Here is a 20,785-nt window from a genome sequence, read left to right as displayed (position 1 = left end):
TAACACTGTATCTTCAGATTTGCAAAAATATTGTGGTGTGTGGCTGAATTGGACATGTAAAAACATAGTTTGTTCTTAAAATTAGAAGTAACAAGTGGACAGCACATCTGATCCAAGGATATGTGAATCAATACCTTTCGACTGGAACACACTTTTTAAAATTCTCAATATTGTATCAAAACCAAACACCAGCGCAGCACTTTCCCCTTACAGCTTTTGGCAGCTTTCAGGGGATATATTGAAATCCTTACTTTCACTTACCTGTTTTATTATGCCTATATATAAACGCTTAGCTGACCATGAGCACTTAAAAACTGAATTGAACAAACTCAAAGATGTATTAATTTCTAATGGATTTGAAGGGAAAACAATCACAAACTTATTCAAAAAAGAGACACCCCCCAAAAAACAAGATCAAGAACAGGACAATGGTACCACCATCCTCCCTTACATCAAGGGCACCACAGACAAAATTAGTAAAATTCTGCACAAATATAACATCAAAACTTCATTTTGCACTAACCAAAAAATATCTAATATCCTAAGGAGCCCCAAAGATAAAATCCAATTGGAATACCAAGGAATCTATGAAATCCCTTGCAAAACATGTGCAGCCACATACATTGGACAAACCAACCGAAGAGTGAGCCAACGCATTGCAGAACATGTGAATGCAGTTAAAAAAGAAGAAAAGACTTCCTCCCTTGTCCAGCACATTAAAAAAACAGGGCACGAAATTGACTTTGAAAAAACTAAATTACTTCACAAAACAGAGAATTTATATAGAAGAATTGCTCTGGAAGCTATAGAAATTGAGAGGAGCCCCCTTTGCATAAATAAAAGAGATGACACGTCCTGCCTACCAGAAATTTGGAAACCAGCCTTAAACAAAAAAAACACTTCATAAAAATCACCATGTCAATCCTTCTAATAATTATGATTTTGGAATTTTGAAATTTGAAAACCAGCCTTAAACAAAAAACACTTCATAAAAATCACCATGTCAATCCTTCTAATAATTATGATTACACCAACCAATCAGATCACTAAAACATAATCACCCAATCTATTTGCTACATTCAAACCAAATCTCCACCCCCACACTATACACTAGGAAGAAATGACAGTTGCAAACATTCCATTTTACAACAACACGAAGCTTGGAACTTCAGCCTGATGATGGTAGTATTTTCTTACAAAAATACCAGATTGGTACTTAGTAATACAGTGAACCCTCGATCATCGCGAGGGTTCCGTTCCAGGACCCCACGCGATGATCGATTTTTAGCGAAGTAGCGGTGCGGAAGTAAAAACACCATCTGCGCGTGCGCAGATGGTGTTTTTGCTTCCACTGCCGCCCGCCCTTCGCCCGCCCACCCCGTTGCTTGCGCCTGGGGTGCGCGCGCGGTGGGGACTCCCTAGATCCGCTTCCCAGCTGGGGAGCGAAGCTGGGATGTCCCCAAGCGCGCGCGCTTTCCCCAGCAACGCGCGCGCGGTGGGGACTCCCTAGATCCGCTTCCCAGCTGGGGAGCGAAGCTGGGATGTCCCCAAGCGCGCGCGCTTTCCCCAGCAACGCGCGCGCGGTGGGGACTCCCTAGATCCGCTTCCCAGCTGGGGAGCGAAGCTGGGATGTCCCCAAGCGCGCGCGCTTTCCCCAGCAACGCGCGCGCGGTGGGGACTCCCTAGATCCGCTTCCCAGCTGGGGAGCGAAGCTGGGATGTCCCCAAGCGCGCGCGCTTTCCCCAGCAACGCGCGCGCGGTGGGGACTCCCTAGATCCGCTTCCCAGCTGGGGAGCGAAGCTGGGATGTCCCCAAGCGCGCGCACTTTCCCCAGCAACGCGCGCGCGGTGGGGACTCCCTAGATCCGCTTCCCAGCTGGGGAGCGGAGCTGGGATGTCCCCAAGCGCGCGGGCACCGCCCGCCCGCCCACGCTGTTGCTGGGGCCGCTTCCCAGCTGGGGAGCGGAGCTGGGGTGTCCCAGGGAAGCCTCTGGGGGAAGGGGGAAGACCCAGGGAAGCCTCTGCCCGGCGGGGAAACTCCACCATCTACGCATGCGTGGAAGGGCACGCATGCGCAGATGGTGGAGTTTACTTCCGGGTTGAAAACTCGCGAAATAGCCCTTTCGCGATACTTGAGGACGCGAAACTCGAGGGTTCACTGTACATTTAGTGCAACCATAATTTTTTAAAAACAAAATGAACTTTGCAGCTCCCTTCCTGAACACTGCATTGATATAGTTAAGCAAACAAGAATTAAGCAATCAAGTGGTTGCAGTAAAGATTGGGAATGTATTTATTTATTTATTTATTATTTTATTATTTTTTTATTTATTCATTTACTTATTTACTTATTTACTTACTTACTTACTTACTTGTTTGTTTATGTTTTTATGTTTTTATGTATGTATGTATGTATGTATGTATGTATGTATGTATGTATGTATGTATGTATTCATTCATACATTCATTCATTCATTCATTCATTCATTCATTCATTCATTCATTCATTCATTCATTCATTCATTCAACTTCTATGCCACCCAATCCCGAAGGACTCAAATAAGAAAACCTGGTGTAAATTGCTAGGGGTTTGCCATATGTTTTGTGTGTATGTTTTGCTTTTTAATAAGGGGTTTTTAGTGACTTTTAATTATTAGACTTGTTATACATTGTTTTATTATTGTTATGAGCTGCCCTGAGTCTGCGGACAGGGGCGGCATACAAACCTAATAAATAATAAAAATAAGAAGAAGAAGAAGCAAGGAAAAAACTTGTGTCTAGCAATCTGGGTGTTTCAGGTTTATAATTAACAGGATGTAAGAAAGAAGAAGGAGAATATAAAAGTAAATTGGAGAAAATAAAATAATTGGATCTCACTAGAGAAAGAAAGAGTCTGTAAGAAAACAAAGGAAGGGTACGGAGGAGGTGACTTTCCCCCTTCAACTATGAGAAGAAGAATGTAACAGAGTTTTTGAAGTGGAGTTGTGGAAGGCAAATAACAGACTGGGGCCAAGGCGAACACAGATGAAGGCCAAAAAGAAGACCAAGGGACAGCCTTGACCCAGAAGGATTAAAGCTTGAAGAAATGCTTGGAAAATGAAAAAGGCAGGGGGTTATAAGAAAGTGCCTCAAGGAGATTAAAAAAAGGCACCAGAAACTTAAAATTAGAAGGAAAGGTCCCTCAAGAAGAAGAGACAAGCTTTAAAAGGAAAGAACAATGGGCAGCTTAAGAAGAGCAAAGGGAGATACTTCAGAGACAGAAGGCCATAGGACAGTGATGGAGAAGCTCTTTTCCCTCAGGTGCCGAAAGTCTGCACATGTGCACTGCCGCACATGCGCGAGTGCCTGCACACATAATGCAATGCTGCTCCTGCACATCCTTCCCCCTGCACATGTGCATGCGACCCACCACACATGAATGCATGGGCCCCCCTGTTTTGGCCTCCCATCCCCAAACAGGGGGGGCAAAGCTTTGTGTTCCCAAACAGTGCTGGGGTGGAATCTCCAGAGATCTGCGAAGGCACGGGCCGCAGAAAGGGAGGAGAAAGCATGAGCTTGTCTGACCCGAAAATCAGCTGGCTGGCGGGGGGCACTTGCACATGTGCAGTGGAGCTGAGCTGGTTAGCGGCTCATGTGCCTGCAGAGAGGGCTCCATGTATCACTTGTGGTACATGTGCCATAGGTTCATCACGGCCATAGGATATAAATATTGCTCCTGATTTCAATAAAAGGTCAAAGGAGATCGCAAAGGGCTGTCTACCACAAATTGGATTGGTGGGCAGGTGCAACCCATGAAAGAAATCCTGTGATGCACATCAGCTTGAGAGAGGGTCAAGGCAAGGCGTCACCAGTGGGAGCAAGTATATTGGGACTGGCTAAACCGGAGAGATGACAAGGAGCTGATTGGGTGCAGAGGAACCAGTAAGGAAGACCATGAGAATCCAAGTCATCAGATTTTTGGAAGAGCATCTGTGGCTGAGCAGATATAGCAGTATACAAGTATATGAGGAGTTGCCACAGAGAGGAGGGGGGTCACACTATTTTCCAGGATTCCAGAGGGCCAGACCTGGAGCAATGGATGGAAACTGTATATTATTGTATATTGTTCATGATTGTTGTTAGCTGCCCCGAGTTTTCGGAGAGGGGCGGCATATAAATCCAATAAAACTTGAAACTTGAAACTGACCAAGGAGAGATTCTACTTAGAAATAAGGAAGAACTTTCTGATGGTGCGAGTGATCAACCAGTGGAACGGTTTGCCAGTGGAGGTTGTGAACGCCCAAACACTCGACACATTCAAAAAGAGACTGAACTGCCATCTGACTGGGGTGATGTAAGGTCTCCTGCTTGAGCAGAAGGTTGGACTAGGTCCTTTCCAACTCCAACCATAAATAAAATACAATAAAATAAAACTTTGCCAAGGGAAACTTTGGACTGCACAGAGTATAACTACACTACGTAGTTGAAAATGCACTGCTTCTTTACATAAACTGCCAGGGTGCCTGAAAGTGATGCTGAAGAAGTCTCTGGCCATGCAGAGTTCACTCCTCTGAGTTACTACTACTACTACTATTCTTCTCTCTGTGTAAGTCCGGCTGTGCATCTAAAATGGTTATTTTCCTGCAAGTAGCAATGCACAGATGTTCTCAACTGTGGCCTGAATATGGGAAAATAAAGTGACGTTACCTGTTCACAACTAGAAATACCTCAGGGTTTTTTTTTCCAGTCTGTAGGGAATTCTGGGATTGGCAGTAGGCTAGGTTGAAAGCAGGGGTTGGTTCTACTTACCTTCCCTGCTGGTTCGCATCGCAATGGAAGTGCATGTTTTGTGTACCTTCTGGAGGCTGGAAACAGGTCCGTTTCCAGCCTTCCCAAACTTCCCATAGGCCCCATTTTTCACCCTCCTGATCCTCTTTGCGCACCCTGCACTTACCTGCATCCAAAACACGCAGCGTGGGGACTCTTGGGAGGGATGGGTTGGGTGGGGCCAGCTAGCAGTGGGATTTGGGGGTTCTCTAAACTGCACACCATTTTAGCTAGAGGTTCTTCCAAACTCCTGTGAACCGCCAGTATCCCAACCCTGCCAGTGTCCCAATGACTGGGAAGACCAGCAGTTTCTTAAACTCAAAGGACTATTGAAACTAACACAAAAACAGGACTACCCAAAGGAGGAGACCCTTCCCAGAAGTCCTCTGACTTACCTTTCAGGCCACAAAGCCTGCACATCGCAGCAAATACTGTGGATTCCATTTCTATGTTTCTCACGCCGGCATTGTAGGCTCTTTTTAAGTACTCTAGCTTTTTTTCATTCGAGAAGCAGCACAACGCTCCGTCTAACCGTCCTTGGCCTTAAAAGGGAAAGAGGAAAATACCACTGTGTTATACTTCCATGCGGCCTGGCTTCCACAGCATTGGCCCAGTTGACTTTTGCAGAGAATGCTTTCTTCTGAAAGCCTAATGGTAACCTACTGACATCCCACTTACATAAAAAAGAAAATCCCATTTTTTAAAAAATCCAACTTTAATAGCCTGCTCTTTGTAATACTAATAACTTATCCGCCACGTAATTTTTAACATTTCCGTGAAATGCGAGGAATGAGTGACAGAATAGAATGCATAAAAACAGAGAATGTAAAAAAAAACCCCACACCTTTAACGGTGAAGATAATAAATTGAGGCTAATGTGTTCTTTGTATAATGAAAGCCGCACTAGTCCTGCAGAAAAAGAAACAGCGGCATATTTGAACCCCCTGCTGCAAGTTCTTTGTAAAGCCGAAAGCTCACAAAACACAATCTCCGGATGCTTTTACTACTTGCTACCCTGGGAGGAAAAAAATGTCACACTTTACAATGGCTGGCATTTAATTGGGAGAAGGGGGAAAAACCAAGTTACTGTAACACTTCCATTACTGTCCGAACTGCTTTCTGTTTAAATAAGTGCCACCTAGATAGTATGCCTAGGCTAATGGGTGCTTTTGTTAGTGTTATTTAATTTTCATTTAATTTTGATTCTTCTTATTAGTATGTCCAAATTCTGAGCGCCCCAAACACCAACCACTGGCCAGTCTCTCTCTTTCTCTCTCTGCATGTTATTTGAATCACTTTTACCCCGCAGAGAGAGGAGCAGGGCACATTTGGATGGAAGAGGGAAAACTCAATTCCAAGGACAACCAACATTTATGTAAACCAACATTTCTGATTAACCCTAAATCGAACATTCTAGAAATCCATGTCTTTGAGTGTGGAATGGACTTATTTTACAAATCAATATTATTAATTACTGTTATTGTTATTGTTATTGTTATTGTTGTTGTTATTATTATTATTTATTAATTAGATTTGTATGCTGCCCTTCTCCGAAGACTCGGGGCGGCTCACAGGATACAATGTAAACAATACAGCAACAAATCTAATCAATTAAAAATTACCAACTAAAAACCCAAAACAGTAAAATCAGCCAGACAATTCATTCACAACCACACATTTCATTTATTAAACAGGGGGAGGGGGGCTTGATCTAATTGCCCCATGCCTGGTGACGTAAATGAGTCTTAAGACTCTTACAAAAGGCGAGGAGGGTGGGGGTACTGCGAATCTCTGGAGGGAGCTGATTCCAGAGGGCTGGGGCCTCCACAGAGAAGGCTCTTCCCCTAGGCCCCGCCAGATGACATTGTCTGGCCGACGGCACCCGGAAAGGCCAACTCTGTAGGACCTAACCTCTTTAAACATGGTCTATTTGTATCTCTTGTGATTATTTCTTTTTTACCCTACTCCCACAGCAGAACCAACCTGGACAAGCTTTTCCACTGCAATTTTGTTTCTGTACATGAAGCCTCTGAACTGGCTTTCATAAGAGGTGGCCCAAACTCAGATCGGCCAGCCAGAGGTCTCCACAGACTCCACAGATGATGACTTTCTTCTCAGTTTCTTCTATTTTATCCACTTTGCAAACAGCACTTAATTGTCTCCAGAGAAAAGGTCCTGGGGTAGCGAGAGGCACTAATGGGTACTTATGTAAATGCCAGACTTCTTGACATTTTTCTTAGGGGAAGGTAATTCTGGAAGCAATAATCCTGTCACAGGAGGTAGCTGGAATGTAATCCAGCTGTTAACATGATGATATGATGATTGACTGGGGGCTCTTTTATTTTAACTGTTTAATACAAAATGCTTGCAACTTTTAGTCAATGAACTGGCACATGTTGTTGAGGATGCAAATCAAGAACGTTTTAGGTTTCTCTTAAATGTCACCAAGGAGATGGGAAACGGGATTAATAGGCATCTTCTTTCTTTCATCAGTTTGCAGTGAATTAAAAATATATACTGTATAGCAAAAATACTAGGCATCTGTCCCTGGGATAAACAGCAGTGCTAATAAAAAAAAAATCATTTGAAGAATTTAAAAATCCTGAGATTATTTTTTTTAAAGAGGTTTTATTTGGCATCCGAAGCAAAAGTGCCCTGCCTGCACTTCTACAATTGTATGAGGCCCAATAAAGATTTGGGTCCATCTCATTGGGAGTCTTCCAAAGTTGCCAATAAATAATACTATTTAATATGATGGCAGTGAAAGTTAGGCTTTGAAGAAGCAGGCTACAAAAAGTATTGATGGCTTTTTTTTTTTTACTTTGGTGTTGGAGAAGACTCCTGAGAATATCACAACACCAAGCAAAGAGGAAAAAAATAAACATATCAAAACAAATCAACCCAGAGTTCTCACTTGAGGCACAAATGACAGGCTGAAATTATTTTACTTCAGACATGTTACTTGAACACTGAGTTCTCTGAAGTTCTAATGCTGGGAAAAACAGAGGGAGGGAGGGAAGGAAGGAAGGAAGGAAGGAAGGAAGGAAGGAAGGAAGGAAGGACAACTAGCAATAAGGTGGGTGGACTCAGGCATGGCAGTGTTAAATACACTGTTGGAGGGTATGAAATACCAGGCTAGGGACAGATTATCATGGATCGATCCAGCTATGTGGTTTCTAAGTTCTAACCCCATAGCAGTTAAATCAATCAATCAATCTCTATGGTACTCAGTTGACAACAATGAGATGGCACATAATCAATGTGATGGAAGGAAAAATCATTGAATACACGGGAAACATTTTAACTGTTTTGAATTAAATACACTAAGTGCATCAAATTTAGTTTTTATTTTGTCCATCCATTTTTGGGGGTGAGGAATCTGGCCTCTTTACTTGTTAGAAGACAGCCCTTAGGCTGTCAATAGTGCTGCTATAAATGGTCAGTACTGAGGGATGTTAGAAGGTCTAATTCTGCAATATCTCTAGATCAGAGATGGATTGCTCCCATTTCACACCGGTTCTATAGAACTGATAGCAGGATTTTCCCTTTTCTTGCCGAACTGAAAGTGATCAACGGTTGGCCATTCCCTTGAACTGGCTCTAATGGTGGCGCCTATGGCACCACCATCTTGTTTTTGAGTTCTGTACATGCACAGAAGCTGTGTTTTTTTGGGTTTTTTTCTGTACATGCACAGTAGCTTGGTTTTTAGAATCTACCCCTAGAAACATAGAAACATAGAAGATTGACGGCAGAAAAAGACCTCATGGCCCATCTAGTCTGCCCTTACACCATTTCCTGTATTTTATCTTAGGATGGATCTATGTTTATCCCAGGCATGTTTAAATTCAGTTACTGTGGATTGACCAACCACGTCTGCTGCAATTTTGTTCCAAGCATCTACTACTCTTTCAGTAAAATAATATTTTCTCATGTTGCTTCTGATCTTTCCTCCAATTAACCTCAGATTGTGCCCCCTTGTTCTTGTGTTCACTTTCCTATTGTGTTCACCCCTGCTCTAGATCCACCGCTTTGTTGTCTCCAAAGTAATTTCCTTGATAGAAAAGTGGGTATATGTGCCAGATATCTCAGGTGATTTAGCTCTGAAATTCTTTGAGAGGAAAAGTTCCACTTCTCTCTTACAACTTTATTCTCTACTTTCTAGTGACTATTTTAGGGTTTTAGTCAAGAAATGAAATAATAATTCTGTTTTCTTGGTGTGGTAAAAATTCCTATTGTCTTGTTGTTTATCAGTGAAACTCCATAGCGTGAAACTCTACTAAAGTTTAATTGTTATATTTGTCTTTAAAATGACAAGACATATAATTAAAAGAGAGCCAAAGTATTGATGCAGAGTTGCATTTTTTACTGGCTCTATATTTATTAACAAATCCTATAACACAAAAGATAAAATGCTACCATTTTACTGCCCTCAAAATTAACAAATGCTTATTTTTAAGAGCAACTGAATATAGACCACTAAAAATCGGATCTAATAATATTAGTGGGATAATTACCACTAATGATGGAGCTAAACGGATTAGGAAAGTCAAAATGAATCTTAATGATACTTATTCCTGGTAAAATGATTGCAATCAATATTTTAACTTATCTGGAAGCAAGTTCCATTGAATTTAGTTCTGAGTACTGTAGTTATGGGAAGAGATTTTAGCATCAAATAAAAATCAAATATCTTTACTACAGTCTTTGATCAGCCTTTAGAGTAAAAAAGAAAGGTAGTTTGAAACAACAATTTGTTATTGGGAAAAGCCAATAGGATAATAAAACAATGTACCTAATTAAAAGTTTTGTGCAATTATATAACGTTGTGAAGGTATTTAGCCACCTGATATGTGAATGTGAAATTAGCACCAGTTAAAAATAATAAAAATAAAACTTATCAACGTGGCTTGCATATTTGGAAATGATTGGGGTGATCAAAACACGTCTTGGAGCTTCATAAAAGAACACCGTATGAGGACATGATTGTAAGAGAGATCAAGAGCAACATCTCTGGAAATAAGGAATCCCATAAAATCTTCCCGACCACAGAACTGATGGGAGGGGAGGTTTTAGCATAAGCATATTTGTTTATTTCAAATTTATCAAGGAAATAGATATCAAAGTGACCATTTGCCATCTCATGATGCTTTTCCAAAACTGGCTAGATACTGTAAAGCTTTCATATTTTAAATTTTCATTTAAAACATGTCACAAGGATGCTTGGGCAATTGGACTTTCTTGGTTTTTTTTCTTGAAAACATTTTGCTTCTCATCTGAGAAGCTTATTCAGTTACCCAGCTACTGTGGCCTAGAGGTACCTCACAATCTGGAGGTTGTGAGTTCAAACCTAGGTAGAGGCAGACGTAAGGTCTCCTGCTTGGGCAGAGGGTTGGACTAGATGGCCTGCAAGGTCCCTTCCAACTCTGAATCTGAATCAAAACATTTTCAAGGAAAAAAACCCAAGGAAGTCGGGTTAGCTTTTGAAAAATACCTTTTGGATAACCATGTCCTGGATGACTGAGAATTTCCATAGCCAATTAAAAACATGCTTACCCTCATAAAAATCATACGTGCACATTGTATGGCCCATTAATGCTGGAAAGTCCTTAATCCCTCGGCTGCATTCGAGTAACTCGGAAGCCAAGTCTTGGTCGAGCTCTGTGCTTCGTGTCACCACACAGTCTAGGATCACTTGCTCAAACTGGGGCTTGAAAAAAGAATCCACTGCCACATCTGTTATTACCACAGAGCCAGGCTCAACTCCTAAAAGTCGAAAATACACAGTGATGAAGTACTGCATTTTTTGGAGTATAAGAGGCACCTTTTTACACACACACACACAAAAGAGGGTGAAAACCTGGGTGCATCTTATACACCGAATGTAGCCCCACCCATCCACCCCACTAAATCTACTAGAATAGGTCAATGATCATGAAGGTGGTCTCTGCAAGCGATGTGATATGCTAAGACCAAGGCAAGACAGGAAAGCAGTGATTGGCTCCTACAGGAATGGTCAGGAACGCAGTTCCGGGAGCAAAATTTGGAGCTCCACCCCAGAGCACCCAATTTGCACTGAAAGATGTTGAAACAAAATGCATAAGCCACGCCCACAGCGTGGTAGTAAAAAATTTGATAGCCCATTACTGCAGGAAAGATGCCCTGGTCAACCACTAGGAGAAGGGAAACTCTGACTGCAAACCTCCACTGCCTTGTAGCTATAGCCATCATTGGAAAAGGATTCAGGAGTAAACCGTGAGTCCCGGAAGCAGTTTGTGACTGTGTACAGCCATGTTCTGATAACTCGTGCGATGTAGCTGGAACCAATCGTATTGGCCTTTGTCATACCACGTACTGTTTTGGTTGGGTTTCCAATATATCAAGATAAGCCAGCATAGAAAGTTGGGAGGAAAATAATGATATTGCTTTAAGAGTTAAGCAGTAATTATGGGCTAGGCAGCTCTCTGTTACACTCTGAGATTACATTCTTTGGTTACCTTCTGTTGTTGCATTGTGTCTGATGTATGTCTTATCTTGTAATGTTGGTTATTGTTGTTTATATATGCTAGCTAAGAATTAATATCGGAGCTGTGTGCAATATATTGTATAGAATATCCTTAGAGCTGTGTGCAAGATACTGTACAAAATATACTAAGAACTGTCTGCAAGATATTGTGAAGAATATATTATACTGATGTAAAGGTATTTGTTGTATTTATAAGAGAATAAGCTGTGTGCTAATATTGAATGGTATATTATATCTGCTGTGTTCGAATGAGAGAATATATGTAACAGCATATGTACCTACTGTGTGCAAAGTAGAGATGCATTATGGACTGTATTATAATTACTGTGTAAGATTATAGAGATATTGTACATCTTGTAAATAATACCTTTACTGTATGTTGGCTTGTATTATTGTCTAAACAACCACCACTGCCACATATACTCTGGTTCAAATACAGTATTTCCATCATTGGCTGTTAGACCAGTGTGGAATGCTGACAATTCCATCAGATTATTTCAGAGATGTGGAGAGGGGGGATCTGCTGCTTGGGTAACAGTCTATCCTCCATACTAACCTACCTAGGCTTCGTGCTCTGGGGAGTCCCAAGCACGATACCATGGCCTTTTGAGACTAAAAGATGCCAATGGTAGCACAGTAGCATTGCAGGCTAATTCTGCTGACTGCCGACTGCCAGCATCTGGCAGTTTGAGCCTCAAAGTTGACTCAGTCTTCCATCCTTCTGAGGTCAGTAAAATGAGGACCCAGATTTTTGGTATGTTGATTCTGTAAACCGCTTAGAGCAGGGGTCCCTAACTTGCATGGCTTATTTGGAACCAGGTCATGTGAGTGGTGAGCTGGTGCGCACACACATGCAGTTCCACTCACACAAGCAGCAGGCCAGTGCGCACACATGAGTGAAGCTGCATGCACAGGTGTGTCAGCCCACCACTCATGCAGCCCTGTACCCCTCTTCCCCCACCCAGCCAGGCCACAAAGTTGCAAAGGTTGGGGACCATTGGGTTAGAGCGCGCTGTAAAACACTGTGAAGTGCTATTGTTATTGCTATATGCTACCTAACTCACTCTGCAAAGTGACTGTTAAACTTAGGATTCAGCTCATAACCAATCCATTGATATACTCTATAAGCCTGTATGTATGTATGTACAGTATTACGATGGGGCACCATGGACTAGCGTTTACAATGTTGGGCTTGTCAACTAGAGGGTTGGCAGTTCAAGACCCAAATGCCATGTGACTGGGTAAGCTCCTGTTCTTGCCCCAGCTCCTGCCCACCAAGGATGGACTACTGCCCAGATGGGGGGGAACACAGTGGGGTAGCGAAAATGGAGCTCCGTCCCAGAGCGCCCAATTTGCACTGAAAGATGTTGAAAGAAAATACAGGGTGTCCTACATAAGCCACGCCCACAGTGTGGTAGTACCCTGTTTTCCCCAAAATAAGACAGCGTCTTATATTAATTTTTGCTCCCAAAGGTGTGCTACGTCTTATTTTCAGGAGATGCCTTATATTTTTTCAAGGAAGGAAAAAATGCAGCTTAGAGGGAACAGTGTCACCGATGGGTGTTTTATGCCGTATGCATCTTTCTGATCCGTTCCAAAAATTGACATGTCAATCCTTGATCCAAAAGACACAGCAGACCCCCCTACCGTATTTAAAACTACGGTATACGGTAGGGTGCAATCCTGCTGCAGCAAAAACGCATCCAAACACGTAGCCGCATGTTGGATGCATGTTGGATGCGTTTTAAATCTGATTGATGCAGCATTTTGGGATGCAATTTACGGACAGCAGTGTTATCTATGTTCTGTTTGGGAATGCTACAAAACAAAACGTCTCCTACTTCTTACTTTTCGGGGATGCCTTATATTAGACAATTCTACGAAACCTCTCCGATGTCTTACTTTCGGGGTGACTTATTTTGGGGAAAACAGGGTAAAAATTTTGGTAGCCGGTCACTGCTGCCCACCTAGCATTTTGAAAGCATGCAAACACAAGTAGATAAATAGGTACCACTTCAGTGAGAAAGTAACAATGTTTTGTGTACCTTGGTATAGAGTCATACAGGCAGCCATGAGCATGGAAGCACCTTCAGACAATGCTGGCTCACTCGGCTAAGAATATATATATATATATATTGTATCTATATGTTATTTTAAATGTTCAAACTATGACATACTATATGTTTAGTGGGCTAACAAGCTCTAGATTCAAGTATCGTCCTACAGCACCTGTTAGTCTCTCATGAGAACCAATATAAGAAAGGAAATTTACTGTCTCAGTTTAGTTTGATGAGCAGGTAATCACATTCTTTAAAACAGAGGAAGTTCATTTAGGCATTTAAGATAATCTTTTGAGACCTAGAAGCTCTTTTCACTCATTCTGAAAGCACATAAAGCTTTTCTTTTGATTAAAATTAATAGGTTGCTTGCGGTTGAACAAGTATGAAGGGAAGTCCCTATTTTAAAGTCCAGCAGTTTAATATTTTATAAATGAGGTTGCAAAATACTCTTTTATGGTATGATATATATTTCTTTGTTTCGGTTATATAGATTCCAAGGAAAATTTATTTCGAATTACTTTAATTTAGAAAGGACTTCAAGCCCTATATTTTCAGGGTGATGTTATCTCAGCCAAATACACATTTGTGATCTCTGTGTAAACCTTTGCTGCCTGAAATTTGTTGACTTGAAATATATATATATTAAAACACGTTACAAAATTCTCATCAAAATCTGACCTTTTCTGAGCTGTTTTTCATCTGCATCCCCCCTATGCCTGGCAGCGGCAAAACTCTTTGCTCACCTAATCCTCCTGAGGTACCGATGCGGATAATGGTAACATCACAGCATTTTGCATGGTGTAGCAATTTGATTAGTTCATGAAGCATGATAGAAATGGAGGGAATACCCATTCCATGCTGTCAAGAGACGAGAAAAAGAAACAAGAATTTGATACTTCCTCAGCAAAACCGACCTGAACTTGTACAGTGTGTTTCATAGAAAACGAATGTAAAAAACACACATCTGAAATATTAGTACACAATGAAAGTCTATAATGGAAACGTATGAGGCATGACCTAACAAAAGCTAAGATTTAGCCTTCTCTTATTAAAATTACATTACAGGAGTTTATAATGCTGAAGCAGTATTCTTTAAAATGTGGCCTGGCTCATATATAATGCTAAGCAACAGTGGCTCCATTCATAACTTCAATAATTAAAGTATGGCTTAGCTGCACGAATCGAGTTGATATAGAAAAAAGCAGAATTCCATATGCAGAAGATAAATTTATTTGCCTGCCTGCCTGCCTGCCTGCCTGCCTGCCTGCCTGCCTGCCTGCCTGCCTGCCTGCCTGCCTGCCTGCCTGCCTGCCTGCCTGCCTGCCTGCCTGCCTACCTACCTACCTACCTACCTACCTACCTACCTACCTACCTACCTACCTATCTATCTATCTATCTATCTATCTATCTATCTATCTATCTATCTATCTACTCAATTTTTATGCCGCCCTTCTCCTTAGACTCAGGGCGGCTTACAACATGTTAGCAATAGCACTTTTTAACAGTGCCAGCCTAATGCCCCCACAATCCGGGTCCTCATTTTACCCACCTCGGAAGGATGGAAGGCTGAGTCAACCTTGAGCCGGTGATGAGATTTGAACCGCTGACCTTCAGATCTACAGTCAGCTTCAGTGGCCTGCAGTACAGCACTCTACCTGCTGCACCACCCTGGCTCTAAATATATATGTATCTATATAACTAGATATATAAAGACACACACACACACACTTAGATACGTAATACATAGATATAACAGAACCTAGTGATAGCCATTCTACATACTATCTAAATTAACACAGGATTCAATAATGTTTTGTTGGATTGTTATGCACCCTTCAACTTCAATAAGGGTGCCTTACAGTTGAAAGACTTCAAGCCCCATAATTCTCTGCAGGGGCCAAATTGCCTCAATAGTCTTCTGAGCTGAAATCCATTCATCATCTATATCAAACTCACATCATCACATGGTCACATGATATATCACAAGTTTCCCCCCTTCATTAAATGGAGGGGGGGATGGCCAGTACATGATGCATCTGGTCCACGGGCTGTAATTTTGACACCTCTGGTCTATATAATTTGAGAAGTCTGATTTTCCTTGTAGATGGTAACAAAGCATTAACATTCATTAGCATCAAGACTTTCCATAAAGTATGTTTGTTCTATTCCAATTGGTTGTAAGCACAAATCCTGACATTATAGACTGGATTACTACTGGCTTGAACGAAAATATACACCTCCTTGTTAATAAGGAAACATGTAGGCTTTACAATGTTAGTAATATAGTAGTAACCCTAGACAGATAATATGGTTCAGAGAGGAGATTAGTATAAATCACCATCTTTGAGTCTGATCCAACTTGTCTTCAATGCTGCAACAAAGCACCGTTTTTGACTTACGAGTTGGGTTTTTGTTTCTGGCCTATTAATCTTAATGGTCTCTTCTCTCCCAGAAATATAAGCAGGCAATTTCTTTGCAAAGCTTAAACATCTGTTACATCCCACGTATTTGAAGAGCAGAAAAATAATTAATAGAAATAGCAAGAAGAAACCAAGGCAATTTTTGACACATTAAAAATTAGAAGAAGTGGCAATTTTGAATATTTTGAATCATTAGATTGGCAATAATCGCCCAAAGAGTATGTGAAGGAGGGAGAAAATGGGAAATTGCTAGTAAATTAGTTCTTAAAGCAAATAAAGATGGAGTTGAGAATGTTTTCAAGTGTGGAAGAAATGGGTCACTGGGACGATTTAGGCCTTAGACCTTGACCTATTTTAAGATTATTAAATTACACCACTTCCTAGGGTGCAAGCTTCATTGAAGATAAGGCTGCATAATGTAAGGTAGTGAAATTGGGACTGCTACCTGTGCTTTGGGAAAGCAGCTACAGCCATAAAGGCTTCCCTGGCACTTCTATCAATAGTGGGTTGCTCACGGTTTCACCAGGTTCTGTCAACCGGTAGTGGCGGTGGCAGGAGGCTCCGTCCACCCGCCCAGGACACCTCTGTGAATGCACAGAAGTGTTGCGCGCACACGTGAGTGTGAACTGGTAGCAATGGGTTTTAGAACCCACTACTGAGTTCTATTATGCTTTCAGGCAGGCATTCATAGTCACAGACATCCAAGCCAATGTGACACAACTCCCTTTGCTACACCTTGGTATTTTCAAGAATGGACTGACATCCAGAGGCATCCTTACCCACCCAAAAGCAAATGCTAAAGCAGAATGGGAAGACAAGAGTGTGTGTAGCAGGAAAGATGAAAGCAAAACACCCACAGATGAAGAAGTTGAGGTGATGTCTGCAGGTTGACAGCTAGTACAAGCAAGCAAGAGGGCTTTCATTCAACCACGAGGATCATAAGCTAAAGAAGGTGCATCCAACCTTGGCAACTTTAAGACTGGTGGACTTCATCTCCCAGAATTCCCCAGCCCACATGACCAGCTGGAGAATTCTGGGAGTTGAAGTCCATAAATCTTAAAGTTACCAAGGTTGGACGCCCATGCGCTACAGTAAAAGCATATCCTGGTAGTAATCCTATCTGGACCTTCGCCTGGAGTTTGGCAACAACTAGAAAAGGAGCAACCACGTTGAAGCAGCGGCACCTCATCCCAACTAGTGCAAGAATGTTTGGAAAAAGACAAAAGGTTGTATTCTACACTTCAAATACTTTTAGACGTTGGTTTGGTCTGAATATTAAAAGATAAGTATTAAGGTCTGAGTATGAAAGACCAATTTACGTGGCAATATCCTCTTATAAAGCCTAGAAAGGCAATGTTAACCCAGAGCAACAGCCTATTGCCGGGAAAGGTGTGTGTGGCAATAAAGTCTTCTGTACAGATTTGCTATGCTGTGGTGTGTCAGGCTCTGGGAGAGCAAAGAATCCTACATATAAGAAAGTTGGTAGAAATAACACTTTGCGGAGAATGGGAAGAGCGTATAACCTCAAGTCTTAGTTAGGCACAAATTATGCAATTTGTGTTATTTGAAAGTCATCCTGACACTTGTGACATCAGTCAGGCTGGTACAAAGGAGCTGGATGGTGGTGGTGGTGGTGGTGGGGTAACAGCCCAATGGGAAAACCAGAGGCTTCAGGAAAGCTTTCTGAGGCCCCAAAGTGTGAAAAATAGCACAATGGGCAAACCAGAAGTCCATTTTTCCGAACTTTGTTTTGCCCGTTGGGCCGGTTTTTGCACTCTGGAGCTTCAGGGAAGCTTCCTTGACTCCTCCAGATTCTCTGAGGATTCGGGTTCTTCTCCCTGAATTCTCCAGCCTTGGTAAAGTGGCCTTCCCCAAGGCTGGAAATCAGCTGGACAGCATGCGTGCTGGAGCTGACATTGGGCAACACATTGCGTGCCCTCCGATATTGTTCTGTGTGCCACCTGTGGTTCGTGTGCCATAGCTTTGCCATCGCTGGCATAGGGCAACACTGATTGAACCAAGGTAATTCAGAGGGGATGACATGCAGAATGCCGTGAATGAAATTTGGGAGAAGATGTGGCTGCTTCAACGCCACCTTCTGGCTGCCCTTCCTAGAAACATATAGATTGCATGGCACAAAGAAAGATGGGAAGTTCACATGCCAGCCCTCTTTCTTCCTTTTTTTGGGTGCCTACGCCCAATGATGATGGTTGGCAAGAAAAGGATGAAGGAGCTATTCAGATGCCTGCTTGTAAGGTAGGGCTGGCTGGTATATGCTAGTGGTCAATGTTGCACCCTCTTCTTTCCTGGCTCTTGGAGAAACACGGGGATAGGAAGCAGAGATACAGTTTTCCTTGTGGTCCACAGCTCTCTTTGTTCTATCTCCCTTCAGCAACGACAGGCAGTTTCATGGCTCAGCCAAAGAAGTGATTTTCAATGCTTCCTGCCAGCTGCCCATAAGCTATGTTGACAGGGAAGCTTGTAGGAAGATGGAAGCTCCTCAGGCTCCCACTGCTTGCTTGTTTGCTCCCTTCCCACTTATTCTGTTCCTCTGTTTAAGTAAGGGAACATCTCAGAAAAGATGACCCCGCGAGTCACAGGTTTTCTAATAGCATATAAAATGGAGAACAAGAGTCACGGCTATAGAGCAGCATTATCTCAGGAGCAGAATGAAGAACACATCAGAAGGTATAAGAAAGTCTGAAGGTTTCTGGCACGGCAATAAAATAGCTAACTAATGGGAAACAGTGCATTTGGAATGGTATTGCCGTAATCTGTAACTGTAAAGGACCAGTTAGGAGAGAGATAAAGGTCAGGTTGAAGAATGTGGCCAGAACAAGGCTGATGAGGAACCAGAAGATCAAGTCCTGGAAATGTGAAAATAGAAAGGATGGGCAGAATAAGGATTGAATGTCTGGGCATAAATAGGATATCTGAGAAAAGATAAGAGAAATAGGGTACTTAGGATAGATAAGCGCGAGTAATTAGAAACAGGATATAAGAAAGAGGAAATGTACAATAAGTGAAAGAACTTAAAACTGTTCAGACTAAGAAACAAAGTGTCAGACCAAAGCCATTTTAGTTGGGGTCTTTGGCCTGCCACACTTTATAGTATTTTAATGTGTACTCTTTACTGTGGAAATTTGGGAGTGAAAATTGCATGAGGGCTGTCTGTATGTATCCATAGCAAATTCTTTCTAGATAGTCAAAGTCGTCCTTTGTCTTCGCACTCCTGCACCTGAGCAGAAGGAGATGGGTGGATTCTTTCCAGGGTGGCAGTTGAAAATTGGCCAAAGTGATGGACTTGGGGGTGGGGAACAAGGGCTTGAACTTTCAACTGGGCGGAGAAATCTTGGGACTTCAAATTCAGGTTTCTCCCAGATGGCTCTGTTAATGAATTGGAACTTTGAGGAATACTTTGCCCTGGATTCTGATTTAGTTTTGGATGCTGATTTAGTTTTGGAACCCTGACACAAAGTTTATTTTTGTAGTGCACTTTGATATGAAGCTCTTGTTTCTTCAATGACCATTGCTCTGTGTGTCTCATCCAAATCTGTACTATCCTAAAATCTATAACAGGTGTGAGAGTTTATATCCAAATATACTTTATTCTTTTATATGGTTTCCATCTTCCCCTTAAAATATTTTACAGAATCCACAATGGTCTGAGAATCAGTGCCTCCACTTGATAAACTAAGCTGAAACTAAGTTAATCAACTAACATTAGCAAACTTCCTCAGACAACTTACCCAGACCTAATCCACATATCCAACAATAAGGTCAACAAACACCAAGTTAATTAAATTAGGTCTCCCAGAGGAACTGCATGTTTACAAGAATAAATATACCTACACAAACACACACATACACACTCATCTCTCTCTCTCTCTCTCTCTCACACACACACACACTTCAGATGTCACCGTGGAATCAGCTGGTGACCCTGTGGACAAGCTCTTCCTATTAAAATTTGCTGTTGTAGCCTGCTCCTAAATGCAAACTGGTTTGCTTTTAGGAATAAATATTCCTTCTTTCTTCACAGCTGTCTAGATCTCATATTTATTTATTCTTGCACAACCCCAGCTCAAGTTGGGACTGGGATTCTAATTAGCTGCCCTGAGTCCATTGGCAAAGGGCAGCCTAGAAATCAAATAGATAGATAGATCAATTGATCAATCAACCAACCAACCAACCAACCAACCAACCAACCAACCAACCAACCAACCAACCAACCAACCAACTAATCAACCAACCAACCAACCAACCAACCAACCAACTAATCAACCAACCAACCAACCAACTCACCCACCCCCTAATTATTTTTCTGACACTTTACAAATTCAGCTGTAAATTCAGCTTGGTGGATCAGGTCTACCACATTTTATTTTTTCCCTTTTGGCACTTCTCTGGACAAATCTATCTCCCTATGTTTCCTTTCCCCGTATTCCATTGACTGAATTGCGGTGTGTATGTGAAATGCATGGGAAGCTGGGCTTGGTGTGAATCAACTGGATTTGTTCCAGATTTAATGTTTGTTAGGTTCAAAGATGGCATAGTGTGACCTGAATTTCAAAGGCAAAAATATTCAAATAGGATCAAAATTCAATAGAGGGGAAAAAAAACCCATAATCCGTAGAAGCATCAAAACATCTGCAGCTGCTTCTTTTTTTAAAAAAAACCCAGGATGGGATGAAAATAGCAAGGGAGTTTTAGCTGCTTTAGAATCTTCCAGGGTTTTACTGCAATCTTTTGCTGAAAACATTCTCTTTATTAAAGGATTTTCTGTTTCCAAAGGAGAAATGAGAGGAATGAGACAAGGACAGTAGAACTATCTCTAAATTATCTGGCAAATGTCCTCTAGAGAAATGGTCCAGAAAAAAATACAGAAAAAAATTGTCCTAGTTCAATTTGAAATGAAAGCCTGGGAAAATGGTATAAAAAGAAAGGTCTTCACTCCTCCACTTTTACTGTCATGTG

The 20,785-nt window shown here is 41.8% G+C and overlaps 1 protein-coding gene across 3 annotated transcripts in view; it reads right to left on the bottom strand.

Moving 5' to 3' along the window:
- UPP2 (uridine phosphorylase 2) overlaps positions 1-20,785 on the bottom strand; it is a 49,369-nt gene that overhangs the window by 6,181 nt on the left and 22,403 nt on the right. For all 3 annotated transcript variants that reach the window (XM_070731555.1, XM_070731556.1, XM_070731557.1), the window contains 3 exons: positions 14,132-14,246; positions 10,359-10,568; positions 5,201-5,347 (listed from right to left, as the gene is read on the bottom strand). In XM_070731555.1, the coding sequence (XP_070587656.1) occupies positions 5,201-5,347; positions 10,359-10,568; positions 14,132-14,246 (472 nt within the window). The remainder of the gene's footprint in view (positions 1-5,200; positions 5,348-10,358; positions 10,569-14,131; positions 14,247-20,785) is intronic.

The sequence above is a fragment of the Erythrolamprus reginae genome, chromosome 1, assembly GCF_031021105.1.
Source record: "Erythrolamprus reginae isolate rEryReg1 chromosome 1, rEryReg1.hap1, whole genome shotgun sequence".
In the NCBI taxonomy this organism is placed as follows: domain Eukaryota; kingdom Metazoa; phylum Chordata; class Lepidosauria; order Squamata; family Dipsadidae; genus Erythrolamprus; species Erythrolamprus reginae.
This window is presented reverse-complemented; position numbering and strand designations above follow the sequence as displayed.